The sequence below is a fragment of the Odocoileus virginianus genome, chromosome 27, assembly GCF_023699985.2.
Source record: "Odocoileus virginianus isolate 20LAN1187 ecotype Illinois chromosome 27, Ovbor_1.2, whole genome shotgun sequence".
NCBI lineage: Eukaryota > Metazoa > Chordata > Mammalia > Artiodactyla > Cervidae > Odocoileus > Odocoileus virginianus.
Genome location: NC_069700.1, coordinates 38,159,025 through 38,179,490, shown reverse-complemented (window position 1 = coordinate 38,179,490; position 20,466 = coordinate 38,159,025). Strand labels below are relative to the sequence as shown.

The 20,466-nt window shown below is 38.5% G+C and overlaps 1 protein-coding gene across 1 annotated transcript in view; it reads right to left on the bottom strand.

Annotated features, from left to right (window-relative positions):
- The window catches only part of GFRAL (GDNF family receptor alpha like), an 86,238-nt gene extending 78,665 nt beyond the window's left edge, over positions 1-7,573 (bottom strand). The window contains 2 exon segments of the mRNA XM_020878265.2: positions 2,915-3,046; positions 7,552-7,573. Of these exon segments, the coding sequence (XP_020733924.2) occupies positions 2,915-3,046; positions 7,552-7,573 (154 nt within the window).
- Between the last annotated feature and the right edge of the window lie 12,893 nt (positions 7,574-20,466).

Below are 20,466 nucleotides of genomic sequence, written 5' to 3'. Positions count from 1 at the left end.
AAATAAAACTATTTGTCTGTTTGAGAATATTTCTATTTCAGCTTCATGCATAGTATAATTATGCAAGTCTTACCATTCACTAAAAATTACTTGCTATTTGTATACTAAATTCAATAAATGTGCTATAATTTATGATACACTGAATGCAACAGTTTAAGTTACCATATAAAATATACCAAGGAGCTTCATTATCAAAACAAATAATGGATTTTTTTGTCATTGTCCTTTATTCTCATCTTAAAATTATTGTGCTATTTGAGAAAATTTGCCTTTGAAATTCTTTTCCTGAACTGTAATGAGAATGTTGCTTTTGAAAACTGTGGTGTTGGAGAAGACTCTTGAGAGCCCCTTGGACTGCAAGGAGATCCAACCAGTTCATCCTAAAGGCAATCAGTCCTGAGTGCTCACTGGAAGGACTGATGCTGAAGCTGAAACTCCAGTACTTAGCCCTCCTGATGTGAATAATTGACTCATTTGAAAAGACGCCGATGCTGGGAAAGATTGAAGGCGGGAGGAGAAGAGGACGATAGAGGGTGAGATGTTTGGATGGCATCACTGACTCAATGGACATGAGTTTGACCAAGCTCTGGGAATTGGTGATGGACTGGGAGGCCTGGCATGCTGTAGTCCATGGGGTCACAAAGAGTCAGACACGACTGAGCGAGTGAACTGACTGAATGAGAATGCTGAATAGAGACCTACAACTTTCCTTGGCATTTGAACATCACATGCACCCTGTTCAAGGGCAGGGTAGAGAAGAAATCTCACTCCTTATCTATATCCTGTGTAATTCCTTGAGATCTTGTGGCTAGACAGGAGCTCTGATAGTGGAGATTGTAAATTTTTCCATTGTCAGAACTATAGGTTTTTGTATATTAATCTAACACACTTCACCTTACATCTTTGGAAAGTAGAAGGAGCACGGGCAGATAGACAAGGGCCCCAAATAGTACAGAATTTATTCTTCTATGAAGCAGCTGGAGAAATAAAGTGAGCCATGAAAAAATATAGTTTTTCTTTTTCACTTTGAATTTGTCTTACTGAATATGCCAAAAATTAATTGGATTTTTATGGTATTATCACACTCATTATTCAAGTTGATAAAATTTGTCATGTTAGAAAAAGCTTTTTTTGAAATGTTCTGTCCTAATAGCATTAGGATATTATTCCCTACATAATCTTTTATCTACTTTTAGTGAATCGAGTCTTACAATAATGCTCTCATTGAACATATATTCAGCTACTTGATATAGCTAGAATTTTTTTTTCTTTTAAACAAATGACAATGACTTTTTAATCTTCATATTCTCTAACCCCTTGGGCCTCTCTTCACATGTTTGTAACATAGGACAAACTAAAAATAAAAATATATTTTAACTTGCTCTTGATGTAGTTGAAATAGAAGAGAGTATATATGTTGAAAGAATATAAAAGTCATGTTCAGTTCAGTTCAGTCTCTCAGTCGTGTCCAACTCTTCGTGACCCCATGAATCGCAGCACGCCAGGCCTCCCTGTCCATCACCAGCTCCTGGAGTTCACTCAAACTCATGCCCATTGAGCCAGTGATGCCATCCAGCCATCTCATCCTCTGTCATCCCCTTCTCCTCCTGCCCCCAATCCCTCCCAGCATCAGAGTCTTTTCCAATGAGTCAACTCTTCCCATGAGGTGGCCAAAGTATTGGAATTTCAGCTTCAACATCAGTCCTTCCACTGAATACCCAGGACTGATATCCTTCAGGATGGACTGGTTGGATCTCCTTGCAGTCCAAGGGACTCTCAAGAGTCTTTTCCAACACCACAGTTCAAAAGCATCAAGTTTTCGGCTCTCAGCTTTCTTCACAGTCCAACCTCTCACATCCATACATGGCCACTGGAAAAACCATAGCCTTGACCAGACAGACCTTTGTTGACAAAGTAATGTCTCTGCTTTTTAATATGCTATCTAGGTTGGTCATAACTTTCCTTCCAAGGAGTAAGCATTTTTAATTTCATAGCTGCAGTCACCATCTGCAGTGATTTTGGAGTCCAATAAAATAAAGTCTGACACTGTTTCCAGTGTCTCCTCATCTATTTCCCATGAGGTGATGAGACCAGATGCCATGATCTTACTTTTCTGAATGTTAAGCTTTAAGCCAACTTTTTCACTCTCCTCTTTCACTTTCATCAAGAAGCTTTTTAGTTCCTCGTCACTTTCTGCCATAAGGGTGGTGTCATCTGCATATCTGAGATTATTAATATTTCTCCCAGCAATCTTAATTCCAGCTTGTGCTTCTTCCAGCCCAGTGTTATCATGTTACATCCATGCAAATAATGTGCTTGATTTTCACAAATATCTTTCTATGTTATCACTGACATAGTAACATATGAACAAAAAATATTTTATGTAAAAAATGTTGCCATGTTTTTGAGAGGCATGCGTATAACTGTAACATTATATATTATAAAATAAGTAAAAGAATAATCTGAAACCTTGCATAAAGTTGCCTGCAGTGTCAGCACATTAAGGTTCTTGAGTAGTGATGGTCCAGTGATTAAGAATTTGCCTGCCAATGCTGGGGACACAGGTTCAGTCCCCGGTCTGAGACGATTCTACACTCCATGAGCAACTAAGTCTGTATGACAAAACCACTGAAGCCCATTTGCCTAAAGCCCATGCTCTACAACAGTAAAATACCTGTGTGCAGCAATAAAGACGCAGCACAGCCAAAAATAAATATTTTTTTAAAAGAATACTCTTAGGTATATAAATTCACTAATAAGTAACTGAAGGTGAATCACTTGAATACCAAGTTTAAGTAAGGCATTTAGAGAAAAATTTATTTTCTAGGATAGTGAAAAAATAAAAAGACCAACTCCTATTTTTAATCTCAGTAAATAGAAGGTATTTGAGTGCATTTTAAACTACTTGTTTTACCTGACACATTGCAGGCATCTTCCATTATTCTCCAGGCATGTTTACAACCATCGGCATCACGTAGGCAGAGCTCTTTTAAAGACGTGCAATCTGTGGTTTGGGAAGTGGACTTGTTCAGGCATAGCCCCACAGCTTGAATAACAACAATAAGAGAACAACAGAAACAGCAATATGACAACATGGTAGTTACCTACTTCAAACCTAAGTTTTTAATAATCAAGACCAGAATTATAAAAATGGAAATGTGATTAAGTCATTAAGAAAACTAGGATGGATCTTAACCTCCCCTCCAGCTATAGATTTGTTTCTTTTTTATAAGGTTCTTAAACAAAACATATATATTTGCCCTCTTTTTTTATTTCTGCCTATTTATTTCTCAGTTTATAATTTATTGTTATGACTATTGCTCCATTGAAACTGTTCTGAAAAATGCTCCCAAATAATCTCCATAACATGCACTTAATAGTTTAAAGGCTTCATCTTGCCTGCATTTATCATTGGGAATTTTGTTGTCACTTTGTTCTTGAAACTTTTTTCTTTTGGCAACCCTCCCTTCTAATTCTCTTGCCACTTCTTCATTTGATATTTTCTGCTCATGGTGTTCTTCCCAGGACCCTCTTACTTTTCTGTTAAAGTGTATCTGTAGCTTAGGTTCTGTCCTCAGACTTTTCTCATTCTCATTTTACATGCTCTTCATGGACACCTCCATTCACTTATGGTTTTTACTGAAATCTCAAGATTGATGATTCTCAGATATCTAATGCAATCTTGCTATTTTCCAATATTTTAGTCACAGATGCTGTTTTCTCCACCTAAATGTTCCAGACACACTTCCGTATAATACTATCATCGGTATTGTCCTCCTCATCTGTTGGACCACCTGTTTCATTAGCAATTCCACCATCCACAATGGCACCCATACTAGGAAGCTTGAGTTCATGATAGGTTCCTTTTCTAGCCTCAATTTCACGCTCCCACATCCACTCTTACATAGATCAGTGATTCTCATCTTGTGAACTGAACAACTCATCAGATAGTCAGTCTGCCTTCATCTTATTCAGGAAAATTCTTCACACCCTTTACTCTGCCTTATGCACCATCCAGTCCAGTCATTTCTCTGCTTCCTCCTCTGAATGGGTCCTCATAGCATGACTCTCATATTCTTCATCATGTGCAATCTAGATATCCTTGAGCATTTATAGTTTCTCAAATGCTAAATGCTGCCTTGTTCGTCTGAGCATTTACTGTGTAGTCACTACCAGATGCTGCTTTTCTTTTAATTCTGGACTAAGCCTATTTGGTCCTTTAGGACTCAACACAATAACTACCAATTTTATGGAAACTGTTCCTAAATTCAATACCCCTTTCCTGCATTCAGATTGAATTTAACATCCCTTGCCTGTTTCACTACAATCTTGGGACCTTCCCAGCTATAGAATTTACTGCTCTGTAAGGAAAGTGTATATTTACATTTTTGCCTTTATCACTGGGTTCTGGGATTTTACTCAGCAGGCATTAGGAATAATTCACAATGGTATGCCCATCATCAATGCAATGATGAATTACATATATTCAATAAATGCATGCTGATTTAACCAACTTAAATAGCTGCTTATGGATGAGTTATACACAAATAACTGATAGTATTTAATAAAAATGACACCTTTCAGATATTTACAAGTTATTTTGGGTAGAAGAGAAAAGGTTTCAGCAAATTTTTAAAAGTATTAAGAAAGTAGCAACATTAATTTAATGTATTGTAACAATTATTTAAACTGATTCTGCAAGCATACAAACTGACACTTGCTTACTCAATCCATAGAAAAATATGGAAATTACAATTGAGTTTTAAAGACAGTATATTAGCTGTAATCAAGAGACCTAAAAGCTATGTCTTCATCAGAGTCAAATTATCTGAATTTTTTTTGGACTCTGTGGGAGAAGGCGAGGGTGGGATGTTTCGAGAGAACAGCATTGAAACATGTATATTATCTAGGGTGAAACAGATCACCAGCCCAGGTTGGATCCATGAGACAAGTGCTTGGGCCTGGTGCACTGGGAAGACCCAGAGGGATCGGGTAGAGAGGGAGGTGGGAGGGGGATTGGGATGGGGAATACATGTAAATCCATGGCTGATTCATGTCAATGTATGACAAAAACCACTACAATATTGTAAAGTAATTAGCCTCCAACTAATAAAAATAAATGAAAAAAAATAATAAAAAATAAAAAAATAAATTATGCAAAAAAATTATATGAATTTTTAAAAAGATGATGGTAATTATGAATGACCTGTCACAGCATAGAGTTATAGGCTTCAAGTAAAGCCATAACATCTTTTTTTTTTTTAATCTTACCTTTTTCTAAACCTCTTCTAAGGGGAATCCATGGCAACTGTTTGGATCATATGTACTACTGACTGAGTCACTGCATTTGGAGATTAGGCTCATGAGTGTGGATTGGTCACATTTTTCTTGTTGAGGGCTGGAGTGGAAATTGACATATCAGCTTTCTGTTTTTGTATGTTCATGGATAACCTCACCTAGCCAAGTTTCTATTCTAGGTTAGAAAGCCTGAAGATGGGGAACACATGCACACCCATGGCTGATTCATGTCAATGTATGGCAAAAACCAATACAATATTGTAAAGTAATTAGCTTCCAATTAAAATAAATTAGTTAAAAAATTAAAAAAAAAGAAAACCTGAAGAAAGAGAAATAGCGCCTCTTCCATTCTGTACCAATGTTACTTGTTTCTTTCCAGCTTGCCAAAGATACTAAAGTAAGGATTTTATGTCAGAAACTCAATATATAAGAAGCTACACCTTTATTTGCCACTGATCATTGTATCTTGGGACTACTTCTCTCAAGAAACTTATAGGTGATGGTCTCCTGAGTAGATTATCAAAATCTCACTGATATGTCAGTGCAATGATCATTAATGAATTCTACATATTATATTTCCCACATGTGTTTTATTTTCTTCCATATTTAAAATTCTAAGTTGAATAACAATTTGATTGTTTTACATGATTTTTCACATCTTCCACTCAGAGGAAATACTGGATCAAGCAGGAAAACCACTTCAAGGATTTGGCCCATAAGAATCAAAGTAATAAATTTTCCAAAGCCTTATCCATTGTGGACTAGGACTTGTGGCTCTATATTTAAGACAGGAGTTTTCAAGGATCCTTTTGAAATGCCAAGTGAAAAACAGGTTCTATTTAAAAATAAATAAGATGGAGAATAGTGCACATTTTTTCACACTCTTAAAGACTCATTAGGATATTAAATGCTTTGTTTTAAAAATTTACTGTCTCACATTTCTTTGGCTGCAGAACTTTCTGGCATCACAAGATTTATTTAAAATCTTGAGGCTGAATAAATATTCCAAAGAATGCATTATGGGAAATATTGGTTAATCCTATTAAATAGCATAATTTTGACCCTAAGTGTTAGATAAGATTTCTTGCATTCTACTGACAAGGTTAATTTAGAAGTGAAAGTTGAAAACAGGAAGCTGTCACTGTATTTTCAAGGGCAGGAATATGGGGGTGCATAATGAGATTGTAATATATTTTGTGTATCTCATTATATTGCTGCCTGATCTTCAAAGATTAAAGTATTCTAGATTTTTCCTTATTATAAATAATAGAAATAAGAAACATTCTTAGAAATCAGTGCAAGGAGCAAAATTTTGAATAACTAGTATTTACTCCTCCAAACCTGAAAATACATAAATATATAAAAGATTCCTTTCCTTCTTGCCTTAATTTTGACTAAATCTATTCAGACTCTTTTTCATTTTCAACACATTTGAAATAATCATCTTTGTTTTCTTGTTGCCCACAAGTATGCCTTTATTCATGAATATCTGCTGGCAGAAAGAAACCAGAAAATGTACTGGCTTTGTTTTAATTAGTGAAGTATCAATAATCATCTATGATTATAACTGTCCCTTTTTCTGAATTCAGTTTGTAGATTCTACTGCATGCTGATGAATATATAATAGCTTCTCCTATCGCATGTATGCCAAGTAGCTCTGCATAGATTCCACTTTAAGCATACATTATTTTTACAGAGATAAGCTCACACTTTATCTCTGTGTTAAAAAATTAACTGAAATGTGAAGCATTTGAGGTTATGTTGTGTTACTCTATGAACAGTCACCTATTTATTAAATATTAACATCTAAAATCAGGGAAACTGAATGGATCTTGTTTCAATGTAAATTAAAAGAAAAATGGATAATATTATGAAATTTATCATCTTATAACTTGTAAATAAATACCAGAAGGTTTCATTTCTAAAAGGCCCTAATATATATGTAAATTTTATAAATCCTAATCAATTACCTGAAGTAACTGGATTAGTATATATATATATATATATATATATGAAAAAATCTGAGTGGTAAATGCAATTCTCACATTGTGCATTTTCTATAGAGTTATAAATGAGTAAAAGTAGGTATACATTTTTGTAAAAGTAACAATCTATATTAGAGTACAAATTTGTAATTAATACTTTATATTATAAAGCTTTCATAGCTTGATATTTAAGTGACTGGAGACAGCATCTGATTGACAAAGAACTGATGTTATGAATTCAGAAAAACCAGAAGAATAATTCACTTACCGAAGAAAATGAAGACTATCATGGTGGCCAACTTGGGGCTGTTGACCTGCAAGAAGAGCAGATGTGTTTTTTCCAACAACCTCCTTAACAGTAACTGTCCAGAATAAAGCTTTGGTTTCTGCTCGTGCTTTCTGAAAGCATCCCTGATTCAAGGCGGCTTCCTGTCACCACTTCCTCACCAATCTTTCCTGAGCTGTGAACTTTCCTAATTAGGTCCAAATTCAATTATTTTCTTCTGAGTGTACTGATCTCAGATATTATGCTTCTAAGAAAGCACAAGAGCCAAATACTAAGAAATTATACATCCTCTGCACATTCAGGGAAAAAGGTGCTTTTATTTTCTCCTTCAACTAGAATACTAAACTGTTTTGTATACAAACTCTCAAGTATAACTCCAGAGCTCCTAGACACTTGAACATGCTCAGTTTCTACTTCATTAATTTGCATCATTCAGGCAATGTTATGTCTTTGAGGACAGGGAAAAGGATAAAAGGCATAAAGAAAGCCCAGGAAAACATATGGGGAATTCAAGTTCCACTAGGATCAAACCAGCTTACCTCATCTTTCTTAACAGGTGCTCCAAACTCCAGTGCATTTAAAACTTGGGTTGTTTCAGTTACAGTTCCTCTCACACTTCCAATAGAACAATGTTTATAAAATGACTCCTCACCATTATGCAGAAATTTCTCATCCCCTGGAAAGGTATCATCCACTTGTATTTGCCACTTGACACTGTTTTTGTCTGAGTTTTAATGAGAGGCATTGCCATGGTCTGAATATTCGTGACCCCCCAAGCTCATAGGCTGAACTCTTAAACCCAAGAGGAGATGGTATTAATAGATACAGCATTTGGAGGTTACACAACTCATGGGACGCAATTCTCATGCATGAGATTAGTGTCTTAGAAAGGGAAGTCCAGAGAGCCTTGCTCCTGCCATCTTGTGAGGACACAGTGACAACTTGTCAGCGACGGACTAGGAAGATGGTCCTCATCAGACCATGACTGTGTTGGCACCTTGATCTTTGACTTCCAGCCTCCGGAACTGTGAGAAACAAATTCCTGTTGCTTGTCAGCTTCCCTGTCTGCAGTATTTTGTTATAGCAACCTGAATGGACTAGACAGGCATCACTGATCTGACATTACTTTAATTGCACTGTTCCTCACAATCATTTACCTGGGGACAGCCTGAGGCTTCCACTTTTCAAACAGCCTGAGACCTGTTTGTAGTGGACACTTAGGAAATAAAACATGCTGCTAAACAGGAAACTAGGAAAAAATGGGTATGAATAACTGACTACAGTGAGGGGGGGAGGAGTATTTGTGTGTTTGCAGATGCACAGTGGGAGAGTTGTTGGTTGCAATTGCTCGCATTTAATTTACACACAAGATATGTTATAGCATATATTTTAAAGTTGAAGTATAGTTGATTTACAGTGTTGGGTCAATCTCTGTTTTACAGTAAAGTTATACAGTTATACACACACATACAACGGAATAGCGTATTTTGTTCTCAGAATGCCTGATGGAAGAATACAGACTCTGGAGTCCAGCAAACTAAAATTGCTTTATCCTTAAATGTAGGTAAATAACTTTACATCAGACATCATTATATTTACTACTCTATAAAATGTGCTGATGGTAGCCATGGTTGCTATAAATATTAAGAAGGCATATGGGGTTTATATCACAAAAAATTAACAAATGCCAGTTATATTGCACAAGACAATTATTATTTAACAAGTAATTATAGCATCATAAAATCAATCAATTACTTTCTTTTAAAAGGCACTGCCACTAATCTTGTATTACAAATTTTATCAAGATGATTATTCTTTATGATACAAGCCAACTAAAACTGGCTTAAGCTCAAGAGGGATTCAGTGACTCTGTTGGTTTGCAAACTGGCCTCTTATACAAAAGACAAGAAGAATGTGAATAGAGGGGCAGATAACTCCAGGTTGGTGGATGTCAGATTTAATATGCAGGGGAACCTACATAGAAGGAAGTGGTCTTGGGTGGGACAAAGACAATTACATGCCCTCACTCACCTGCCAGAATCTTACAAGTGTATAGAGAGGCCTTAGCTGGGTTCAGTCATGTGCTCCATCCAGAGGGTCTCAGCCTCGGAGAGTTCTCTCAAGACTGTGCCCATCAGAATGGCCCTGCTGTGGGGACCGGGGATACAATGTACATTTGGGGTGAGGGTGGGGGATCTTCCCATTGCCCAGGTCCAGGTCACAGGTCAAACTACAGTCATACGCCCTTGATGACTTCCTCAAAGAGGTTTCAGGAGTTGGAGAATCAGGGTGCAGAGCTGACCTCCTATAGGTCTTAAACCTCCAAGGTCTGAAGGCTTTGCCCTCCTGTCTGTCAGCTCCATCCACAGGCAGCTTCTTTCCTCTCGGTGGGAGAGGCTGTCAAGCCCTCAGCCCACGTCCTTCTCTCTTACAAGCACAGTGGGAAGTGGGCCTCTTCCCACTGTTGATGTTCAGTTGCTCAGTCGTGTCCGACTCTTTGTGACCCCATGGACTGCAGCACGCCAGACTTCCCTGTCCTTTACCAACTCCTGGAGCTTGCTCACACTCATGTCCATCAAGTCGGTGATGCCATCCAACCATCTCACCCTCTGTTGCCCCTTCTCCTCCTGCCCTCAATCTTTCCCAGCATCAGGGTCTTATCCAATGAGTCAGTTCTTCGCATTAGGAGGCCAAAGTATTGGAGTTTCAGCTTCAGCATCAGTCCTTCCAATGAATATTCAGGACTGATTTCCTCTAGGACTGACTGGTTGGATCTCCTTGCAGCCCAAGGGATTCTCAAGAGTCTTCTCCAACACCACCGTTCAAAAGCATCAATTCTTTGGCACTCAGCTTTCTTTATAGTCCAACTCTCACATCCACACCTGACTAGTGGAAAAACCACAGCTTTGACGAGATGGACCTTTGTTGACTAAGTAACAGCTCTGTGTTTTTTTTTTTTCTCCTGAATTGAATACCATCTCCTCTAGATGCTCCCACACCCATGCCTGCCAAGAGGCACTGGTCCTGCTGGGTGCCCAGTATCACAGAGGCAGTGGAATCGGCCCTCTTTAACCCACAGAACTGATGGTGGGACAGGGAGGCATCACCAGGGGAAACTATGGTGTTAGAAGCAGCATGTGAAGGGGTCTTGGGAAGGAGAAAAACACACAGTAAAACATATAAATGTTAAATTTATGTGGGACTGCAACAAGAAAAATAAACTGATGGAACAAAAGAAAAGAACACCAAAACACAATTTCCTGTTCAAGGAAGGTTAGTTATGACTTTCTGGAGTGGAGCGTATGCAGAACTGAATGCAGGGCATCAGGAGAATGGTGCTAATCTTTTCCAAACAGGTACAGCTGTTGAGGGCTATTGCCTACAGGTAGAGAAAGCATCTGTGGTTATATTCTCGCTTATTTCAAAATAATAATTGTCAGCTGCGTCACCATCTAAAGCAGGGTCTTTTTAGCATTTTATTGTGCCATCAAGTTCCTTTCTCCCTACACCTCCTCCTAGGAGTATTTTTAAAGGCATATATATATGTACTTTTTTAAAAAAGCAATACTTCAACAGAGAACTTACTATGTAGCACATGGAATTCTACTCAATACTCTGTAATAGCCTATATGGAAAAAGAATCTGAGAAAGAATGATATATATGTATGTATACCTGGGTCACTTTGCTGTATGCTTGAAACTAACACAACATTCTAAATCAACTGTACTCCAAGATAACTTTTTAAATCCATGAAGACTGGAAAAAAGGTATTATAAAAGAAGTTAATCATATTGAAACATATTTGTCAAAATAATTTAAACACATTTATGACAGAGTAATATATGCACTTCTTTATTAGGAGAGCAAATATCAAAATTCAGGCAGGTCTAATAAGACTGTAATTTCAATATAGCGATGACTCTAGATGCTAATTTGAAATTTTTCCATTAATGTAGAACTGTGTAAAAATATCTGCGATTTTCTTTGTGACAATACAGCACAAGAAGTGCTGAATTTTAAATTAGAGTATAATAAAAATTAGAACACAGTTTTGCTCCCATGCAAATGTATATCCCCCAGATGAATAAACAGTGCCTTCAACTCAATTATTTATGGAAGTGGAAAGCGGCAGTTGAATCAGAACAGTTTTAAGATGAGAGAAAATAGTAAAAAGATCAGCTTCAGTAGTTTCCAATGATAATGGGTGCGTGATTTTAACATGTATTGTGTTTTGAATAAAATGCCGTCAATAAATAAACGAATCAGAAGGAAGCAGAGTTGTTCTGGTTGAAATCTGGGGCGGGGGGGAAGTCTCAAGCGCTGGTCAGGAGGCTTGGCTTCACCATCCACAGCTGCCAGAGAGGCACCCCAAAACCTCAGAATTCGTGCTCAGAAATCACTGATCTCGGGCTTCCCTGGTGCCTCAGTGGGGAAGAATCCGCCTGCCAATGCAGGAGACGGTTTCCATCCCTGCACTGGGAAGACCCCACATGACACGCAGCAGCTAAGCCCGTGCGCCACAAGGATTCAGCCTGTGCCCCAGAGCCGGGAGCGGCAGCGGAGCCCGCGTGCCGCCGCTGCGGGAGCCACGCACCCGGAGCCCGCGCTCCGCAACGGAGAAGCCACCGCGATGATGTCTGAGCCCCGCCGCGGGAGAGTAGCCCGGCTCTCCAAAACTAGGGGAAAGTCCAGGCAGCAACGAAGACCCCACACGGACAAAAGTAAAATAATAAATAAATAAAATTCTGCTAAAAAATCATTGATCTCATTTAACTGCAATTTTTTGTCACATAAAGAATCCTTTCTCATAACTGCTAAATAAAATGCACTAGACCTCAAACCTTATCACAGGGAAAAAAAAAATACTATGATTTCTATCCAACCAAAACTTACTAAAGCCTACATAGAGCTTTTTGAAAAAAACAAAAACTGAGGCAAGGCTCCTAGTTTCATGGATCAGATAAACCATAAAAAGAAAGAAAGAAAAACTTATTAAAAAATAAAAATACTGTAAATGAGTTAGAAAAATCTGTATGTTGGAAGACATTTGTTTTTGGAGCATAGATAACTACTTTGTGTTTAATGGCATTTGAACCACCCTTCTCCCCCCCCCCCCCCAAAATATCCCACTACATTGCCCTTAAATTTGCATTTGTCTACTTAAGATTGTGTAAGATGCCCGTTTCTGGAGGAAAAAAATTCTAGTCAGTTTCAGATTTGGAGTTAACCTAAATTTGAGAGCTCTGGGAAGAGGCTATATGCAGAATATAGAATATATAATATATAACATGTAGCGCACATAGATAAATAGAGTGATGAGTTCCTTGGCTACAAGGTCTGTAAACAGTGTTCTAAGACATTTAGTAATTAATGAGGACATTCAGTATTCAGGGTAAAATAAGAGGCTTTCAATGTCTTTTACTGGAGAGTCTCACCAGGAAAGAAAAAAATAGGTCAACATGATGATGTACTTAAGTCACCTCACCCACCGTGAACTGGTCTTGCTAATGAGCTGGTAGGAAGTGGCCAGGGCAGGGTGGGGACAGGATGGGGAGAAGCAGAGACACAGTGTGAAAACGCGCCTGGGAGGACCGCTCCAGGGCGTGGAGGGGCACTCCAGTGAACTAATTTCAGCGAAATTCATAGTGAGCAGGGAAAAACAGACAAATGACTGGATGATAGGCAGCCTTTATGCCAAGGAGGCCAGAGTTTATCCACAGAGAAGAGGAAAACTGCTGGTGACGTTTAAACATCTGGGTCAGGATTTTGAAATCTGCTTCAGCGATGCTAGGGAAGATGGTTTGGAAACAGGGCAATGGTGTGTTTTGTGGTTGTTTCAGTAGATTAGGAGAGACGTGGTTCAGACCTGAACTAAATAGTGGCAATGGAGAGGAGATGGTAGATTCAAAAGTTAAGGATTTGAAATTTACAGGATGCGGGGACCTTTAGAAACGGAGGAGGGGAAGGTGGGGAGGAGTCCATGCTTCAGGTTTGTGTGGCTTGGGTGATTGTTCCCAGGTACCTGGGCAACTGGCTCACAATTCATTGCTAGAAAAACCATATAATTGTGTTCATTGATAGAATTCTATCCATTGAAGAAGTTAAACTTTAGGATGAAACAACACTATTATGTATAAAATAGATAATCAACAAGGACCTACTGTATAGGCATAGGAATTCCTACTCAATATTCTGTACTAACTTATATGGGAAAAGAATCTAAAAAAAGAGTGGATATACGTGTATGGATAACTGAATCACTTTGCTGTACACATTGTAAATCAGCTATACTTCAATATAAAATAAAAGTAATTAAAAAAAAAAGGAACAACAGTTCCTATGAACTGTGTTCATGTGTCACTAGTGAAGAAACTGGCTGTCCCTGTGAAGATCAAAACAGCTCCACCAGGAGCATGACCTTGGGAGAAACTGTAGTACAATTCTGGCACTTCGTCTAATGGAATCAAGACTAGATCCATCTTTTAGGACTTTATTAACAATGAAAAGGATCTGAGAAATGCAAATATTAATCACACTGCCAATGTCTTTATTCATGAAAAGAAATCTAACTGCTGGCCTGGGTACTTTTTTCACGTAGAATGTCAATAGGGAAAAGCCAAGAAATGAAAAGAAATTTTGATTAAAGGGTATTAGATCTATAATTAAATCTGTATGGCCTTAATATTTAACAGCATCAAGTTAGGTTAGTCCCCATGTATCACTGCATGATAATGTGGTCTTGCTTTCTTTGGGTAAATGAATCTCCTCAATCATAAGCATCTCAGTGGTCTCACAGTGCTACTTCTAAATAAAATTGAACATCTCTCTGTGACTGTATTTTGTTGACCTCTTTTTAATTTTGGGGGGGAATATTTCTTCCAAGCTCTTGGGAAATAGTGTAACTATAACATAATAATAATATTTTTTCTTTGACACAGATAATTTATAGCCAGAGTAGAACATCATTTATAATCAAACTAATATAAGGGCCAAATTATGTATTTTCCTACAAAAATGTGTTCCATGGAAGATTTTATCTGTAAAGAGCTATTATTCCTATATGAAAAAAGTGGCTCTGTATCTGTTTTTTGAATTGTTCTAGAACTTCTATTAGTAGAGTCTGATTTTTCAGGAATTTGTAACAGCTCTAAAAACTATAATCCAGACCAACTATTGAAAAACATACTTAATTCCTTCAAATTTTTGTTTCTTAACTTGGTATCTGTGCTCTGCTTGAAGTTTCATGTTAATCACAGAGTCTATTGCACATTCCAACCATTATGGGAACGGTTATATATCTGTTGATTCAGCAATTTGTTATTAAATGGAGAAGGGACCTTTTGCTACCAGATTACTTCAACATACATTTATGCATAAGTTTAATACCTTCTTCCTTTATGTTGGGAAGTGGTATTTTTTGAAATGTGGTCATCTATTGCTCAGAGATTGCCCTCCAGAGAGATGAGTGATTGAAGGAGGACAGGAGAAGCTTTTTGCTGAATTACACTGGATGATTTCATAAGGTCAGTCTCCCTGTGAAAGTATGGAAGAAAGGTACACCCTGAAAGAGATGGCCGTGACCTAAACGGGAAGAGAATTCAAAAGAAAGAGGGAGTACATGTATGCATAAAGTTTGTTCACTTCGCAGTACAGCAGAAATTAACATTGTAAAGCAACTATACTGCAGTAAAAAAAGTGAAAAAGAAAGAGATGGCAAGCAATAACCTACAAGGACTTTTAATTTTTAATATGCTGTTGAGACCAGTTGAGACATTTTTATACTATTTAAATTACTTTCTTTTCCTTTACAAGGTACAGTTTCTTTTCATTTTAAAGAATTTGGTCCTTATGCATATCATTTGAAAAACAACAAACAAACATATCTTTCTTTAAATCACCCAGAGATAGTCACTATTTTATTACCAGCTGTCTTTTCTTTCCTTTAAAAGTTTTTTCTTTATTTATTACCTTTAAAACTTCATTGCTACCATATTTGTATACATTTTTAATAATTTAAACATTAACAGTATCTGTCATTTTTTTCCTGATTGTAAATGTCTAGGAAAAAATCACAGTGATCCTACTACAGATGGGTAACACATGCAAATATTGGGCTATATTTCTTAGGTTTTTTTAACATACATACATATGGACATTATATAACATCTCACTCCCTGAATCTCTCTATTCCCCGGTACACCATATTTTTTAGCAATAAAGCATTTTTTAATTAATGTATGTACATAATTTTTTAAACATAAAGGTGTTGAACATGTAACAGACTCCATATACTATAAACATAACTTTTGGGACTTCTCTGGCATCCAGAGGTTAAAACTCTATGCTTCCCATGCAGGGGGCATGGGTTCTACCTCTGGTCAGAGAACTAAGATCTCACACGCCACGTGGCCAAAAATAAGCAGACAATAAACAAACAAAACACATAACTTTGATACGCACTGGAAAACAACAACAAGAAATAATTATGACTTGCTTTATTGTGATATGTGCTTAGTTGCAGTAGTCTAAAATATCTCAGAGATATGCATTTAATGAACTACCAATAACTCTCATAAAATGAGGACAGGTTACTGACTTAGCAATGTGAGGGTCATTTGTGATAATAAGAGGAATATTTTGGAGGTAGATGCATTCAGGGTAAAGTGAAAGCAGAATAATCTTTGGTAACTGGTATTTCCTTTTTCAAGGAAGTTTATTATAAAATGAAGCAGAAAATTCAGACAGTATCTGGAGAAGGATGGGAGGTCAAGGGAGAGGGATCAAAGGTATTGGATTATCTTTGTTCTACCCTAAAACGCTTTTCCTGAGTGCAAATAAAAATCAAACGACTTTTTGGGTCACATCTGTAATATAACTGGCTGCCACCAGAAAATTAGTAGGACTAATCAATGAATTTGGTAAAGATGAAGGATATAAAATTAATACACAAAAGTTCCTTGCAACCCCCGTTTTCCTGACCCTGACATTTTTCTTTATGTTTCCAATTCATTATTTCTTCTATTAGTATGTAAAAATCATCCCAGAGCATAGTGTCTTAAAACTGCAATAATTATTTACTGTCCCTTGCTGTTTCTGCGCATCTGGAAGTGGGGATGGCTTGTCTGAGTCGTTCTGGCTCAGGAGTGCTCTGAGGTTGCACTCAGACAGTTTTTTTAAAGGGTTGGTCTTGAAAACCTCTTTGTCACTTGTCTAGAGCCTAAACTGGGGGACCTTGAACAGCTAGGATTTCTGAAACACAGACTTTATCTCTACGTAGTTTTTCGATGAGGTCGAGGAGAGTAACTTCAGGACAGCCCAGCTTCTTACATGCAGCTCCGGGTTCCTGCAGCCTGTGTCCTGAGACATTCAGACAGACATTGTCATGGCCTTTCATGAGTCTGGCTTTGAAATCATGCAGCATCACTTCTCCTGCATCCTATTGGCCCAGGAAGTTGCAAAGTTCTGCTTACTTTCCAGGGAAGGAAACACAGACCCCCACTTCCAGATGGAATGATGCCAAGGTAGCCGTGCACAAATGGAATGCAGGGTTGAAACTATATTTATATACCCATCTTTGACAGTTACCATCAACCACATCTCCCAAGCACACAATCTCCTTTCTTTTCAAATCTTGTTCCCCCTTCTATCTTCTTATACTTCAGCATACCCTTCAGTCCTGTGTGATTTTCTTATTCCCATTTTTCTCCTGGCTTCACATCCTTGCCTCCCATTCCAAAACTCAAGCTAAGGACCTTTTTTTCACACTTTTTGATAGCCTTAGATGCTTTCTACTTGTGATCCTAAAATACACTGAGCACGTCAACCTCTAAATCAAATGATTTTGCTTCCACAACTATAGTACTATGTTTTCTGGCATTGCTGTTGGTAACTTCTACTTTCAACCAAAGTTTTTTATACTTCCAAGTATAAAAATATTCCAAGTATAAAAAAATATTCACCACTCATGCTGTGTGAATATGGTAAGCCCAGGATGGAAATGATTTGTGCTTCATCCCACATGTCATTCATGAACTTTCATAGAGAGATTTACATGAAAGAAGCAATCCAAAGCATTCACTTTGCAGTACTGGTCAGTAGAAATGTTTATTTCACAAGGAAAAATGTTTCTATGCGTGGTGGATTTTGTCCCAGGGGTGGAGCCCCAGGCACTGGGGGAGGGATGAGCTTCTCAACCTCCAGTATGTGAACAATGAGTACTCAACCCTGCTAGGGGTTCAGGAACTGGGAAAGAATGTCAGTGTAGGTAGGACCAGGTGAAGGGTCATTGGAGTCAACAGCCAGATGGAGAACCGTGGGAAGACCCAAAGCATAGCTTCCTGATGAGAGGGCACAGGCCTAATTCCAGGGGCAGGACAGAAGACTTGGAGTAGGAAGCTGGCAGATCTGTGTGAGCCAAGTGTCTCCCAAACAGTGGTCAGAGGAGATGGGTGAGGCCCTGGGCTGGGGGGTGGGTCTGTGAGATAGGCTACCTGGTTCAGACACATTCAAACCGGCTTCCAAAGCAGCTCCTCCACACTCTCAGCAGGCACAGGCACTTCCAAACACAAAGCAGTGATCCGGGGGCTAATGTAACAAAGCACCACAAGCTGAGTGGCTTAGAACAGCATTAAGGCGTTATCTCACGATTCTGGATGCCAGAAGTCCAAAATCAAGGTGCAGGTGGGGCTGGTTCCTCTTGAGGGCTGTGGGGTTGAATCTTTAGCTTCCAATGGCTTATCCACTAGCCTTGATGTCCTCAGCTTGTAGAACCATCACTTCAGTCTCTGCCTTCACCCACATATGTCATCATCCTGTGTGTGCTGTCCCTAAATCTCCCTTTTTTATAGAGACGCCACTCATAAGGGATTAGGGCCAAGCAAAAATCCACATCTTTACTGCTTGTGCAAAATCTCTATCTCCATATAAGGTCACATTCTGAGCTTCTGGGGGTTATGACTTTGATATGTATTTTCTGGTGGGGGGGGGGGGGCACAACTCAGTCCATAACACCATTTTTTACCAGGCCTTCAAGCATTCGGTGCTCCTTAGAAAATTCCCACTTCTCAAACGGACTTATTGCAAATATCAAACAACTTTCTAAAGTCTACCTTTTCACTTCTCTCTCTCCTATCAGCATAAACCTTGGTCTGCTTCTATCCAAAATCTCTCTTTTTTCCTAATTTAATTTCCCCAACATTTAATTTCTAAAACTCAAAAATTAGTTTCTTGTCATCATGTTTTATAAGCAGCAACATGTTAATACCCAGTGTTTCTTTTACATATATGTGTGTGTGTTAGTCTTCCAGTCATGTCCAACTTTTTTGCAACTCCACCGACTGTAGCCCACCAGGCTCTTCTGTCCATGGGGTTCTCCAGGCAAAAATACTGGAGTAGGTAGCTATTCCCTTCTCCAGCAAACCCATGTCTCTTATGTCTCCTGAATTGGTAGGTGGGTTCTTCACCATCTGAATCACCAGGGAGGCCCAAACTATTTTCCATTTCTTGTTCTTGAAGTGTTCTCTTTTTTAATGTTTTTTTAATGAATAATGTCATTTCAGTTTTAACTGTATTCTAAGTTGATTATTTACTGAGCCACCCGTGTCTTAACTGATCATCCTTGCAGGGCAAGGTGGCCACCAGCCCCTGTACAGAGTGGGCGGTGGTCCCAGTGAGGGCAGAGTCCCGACTGTCAGTCTAGAGGGCTGTCAGCAGTGTTTGGATACAGGATGCAACCTGTGCCAGTGTGTGTGGAGGTCACTGGCTGGGCATAAACGATTCAGAGGACAGCTCACAGTGTGAAACCCCACCTACCTTTGCCTCCCTGATCACCGTATTTCAGAAGTGTGAGAAGGAGGGGAGGACAATTTCACATATGCATTTAAAGCACCACTGCTACTGGAACAGCCTCATTTCTGTAAAAATGGGTGGTGACTGGGATTTATTATAAATAGAAATAGACATAAACGTGATCTTCTCTCCCTTCAAATCTTCACCTGGATATTTAAATCTAATGTTTATTTTCCAGTCCCATTGCCACCACTTTGGATGAGATCCAATCATTATTCTTCAGGATCAATAGATGCATAGAAACTGATCTGAGAATTAAACTTAACAATGTGCGGCTCTCAGATTCTCCAGCTACAGACTGTTCATATACTCTGAAGAACCTAAGTCTAATCATATCACTCCTTGAGATAGAATTCCCAAACTGTTCTTTACATAACACGCTTCCGATTTCCTTGAATATAACCAAAGGCTTTTATTATCCACACTTTCCCACCCATTTAATACCGTTTCCTGCTGTGGGCTCCCATTTCCTTTCATTTAGATCAAGTGCAGTTCTCTGGAGGGTTCACGCTGCTCCATGACTACGTCATTGTGGATTTGTCTCTTTTGCTCAGAATGCCTTCCTCAGCTCTGCCTTCCAACAACAGTGGAGCCTTTTCTTCCAAAGCCTCTTTTCCCTGGAGAAAGCTGACGTTTTCTCCTAATATCTAATACCTAGAAAGCAATTTTTAAACTTGATTTATTTTCTTTCTCCCAGAAGGTTTAGCTTCCTTGGGTAGGGACTGAATCCTTTTCATCTCTATATCCTTAGAACAGCGTTTGTTGTTGTTGTTAGTTACTCAGTCGTGTCTGACTCTGTGACCCCATGGACTGCAGCAGACCAGACTTCCCTGTCCTTCACTACCTCCTGGAGTTTGCTCAAACTCATGTCCGCTGAGTCAATGATGCCATCCAACCATCTCATCCTATGTTGCCCCCTTCTCCTCCTGCCCTAATCTTTCCCAGCATCAGAGTCTTCACCAAAGAGTCAGGTCTTCATATTAGAACAATGTTTAGGTAGGTGATAAGCAAAATATTTTTCTCCTTCCTGAAGGATGTATCATATTGCT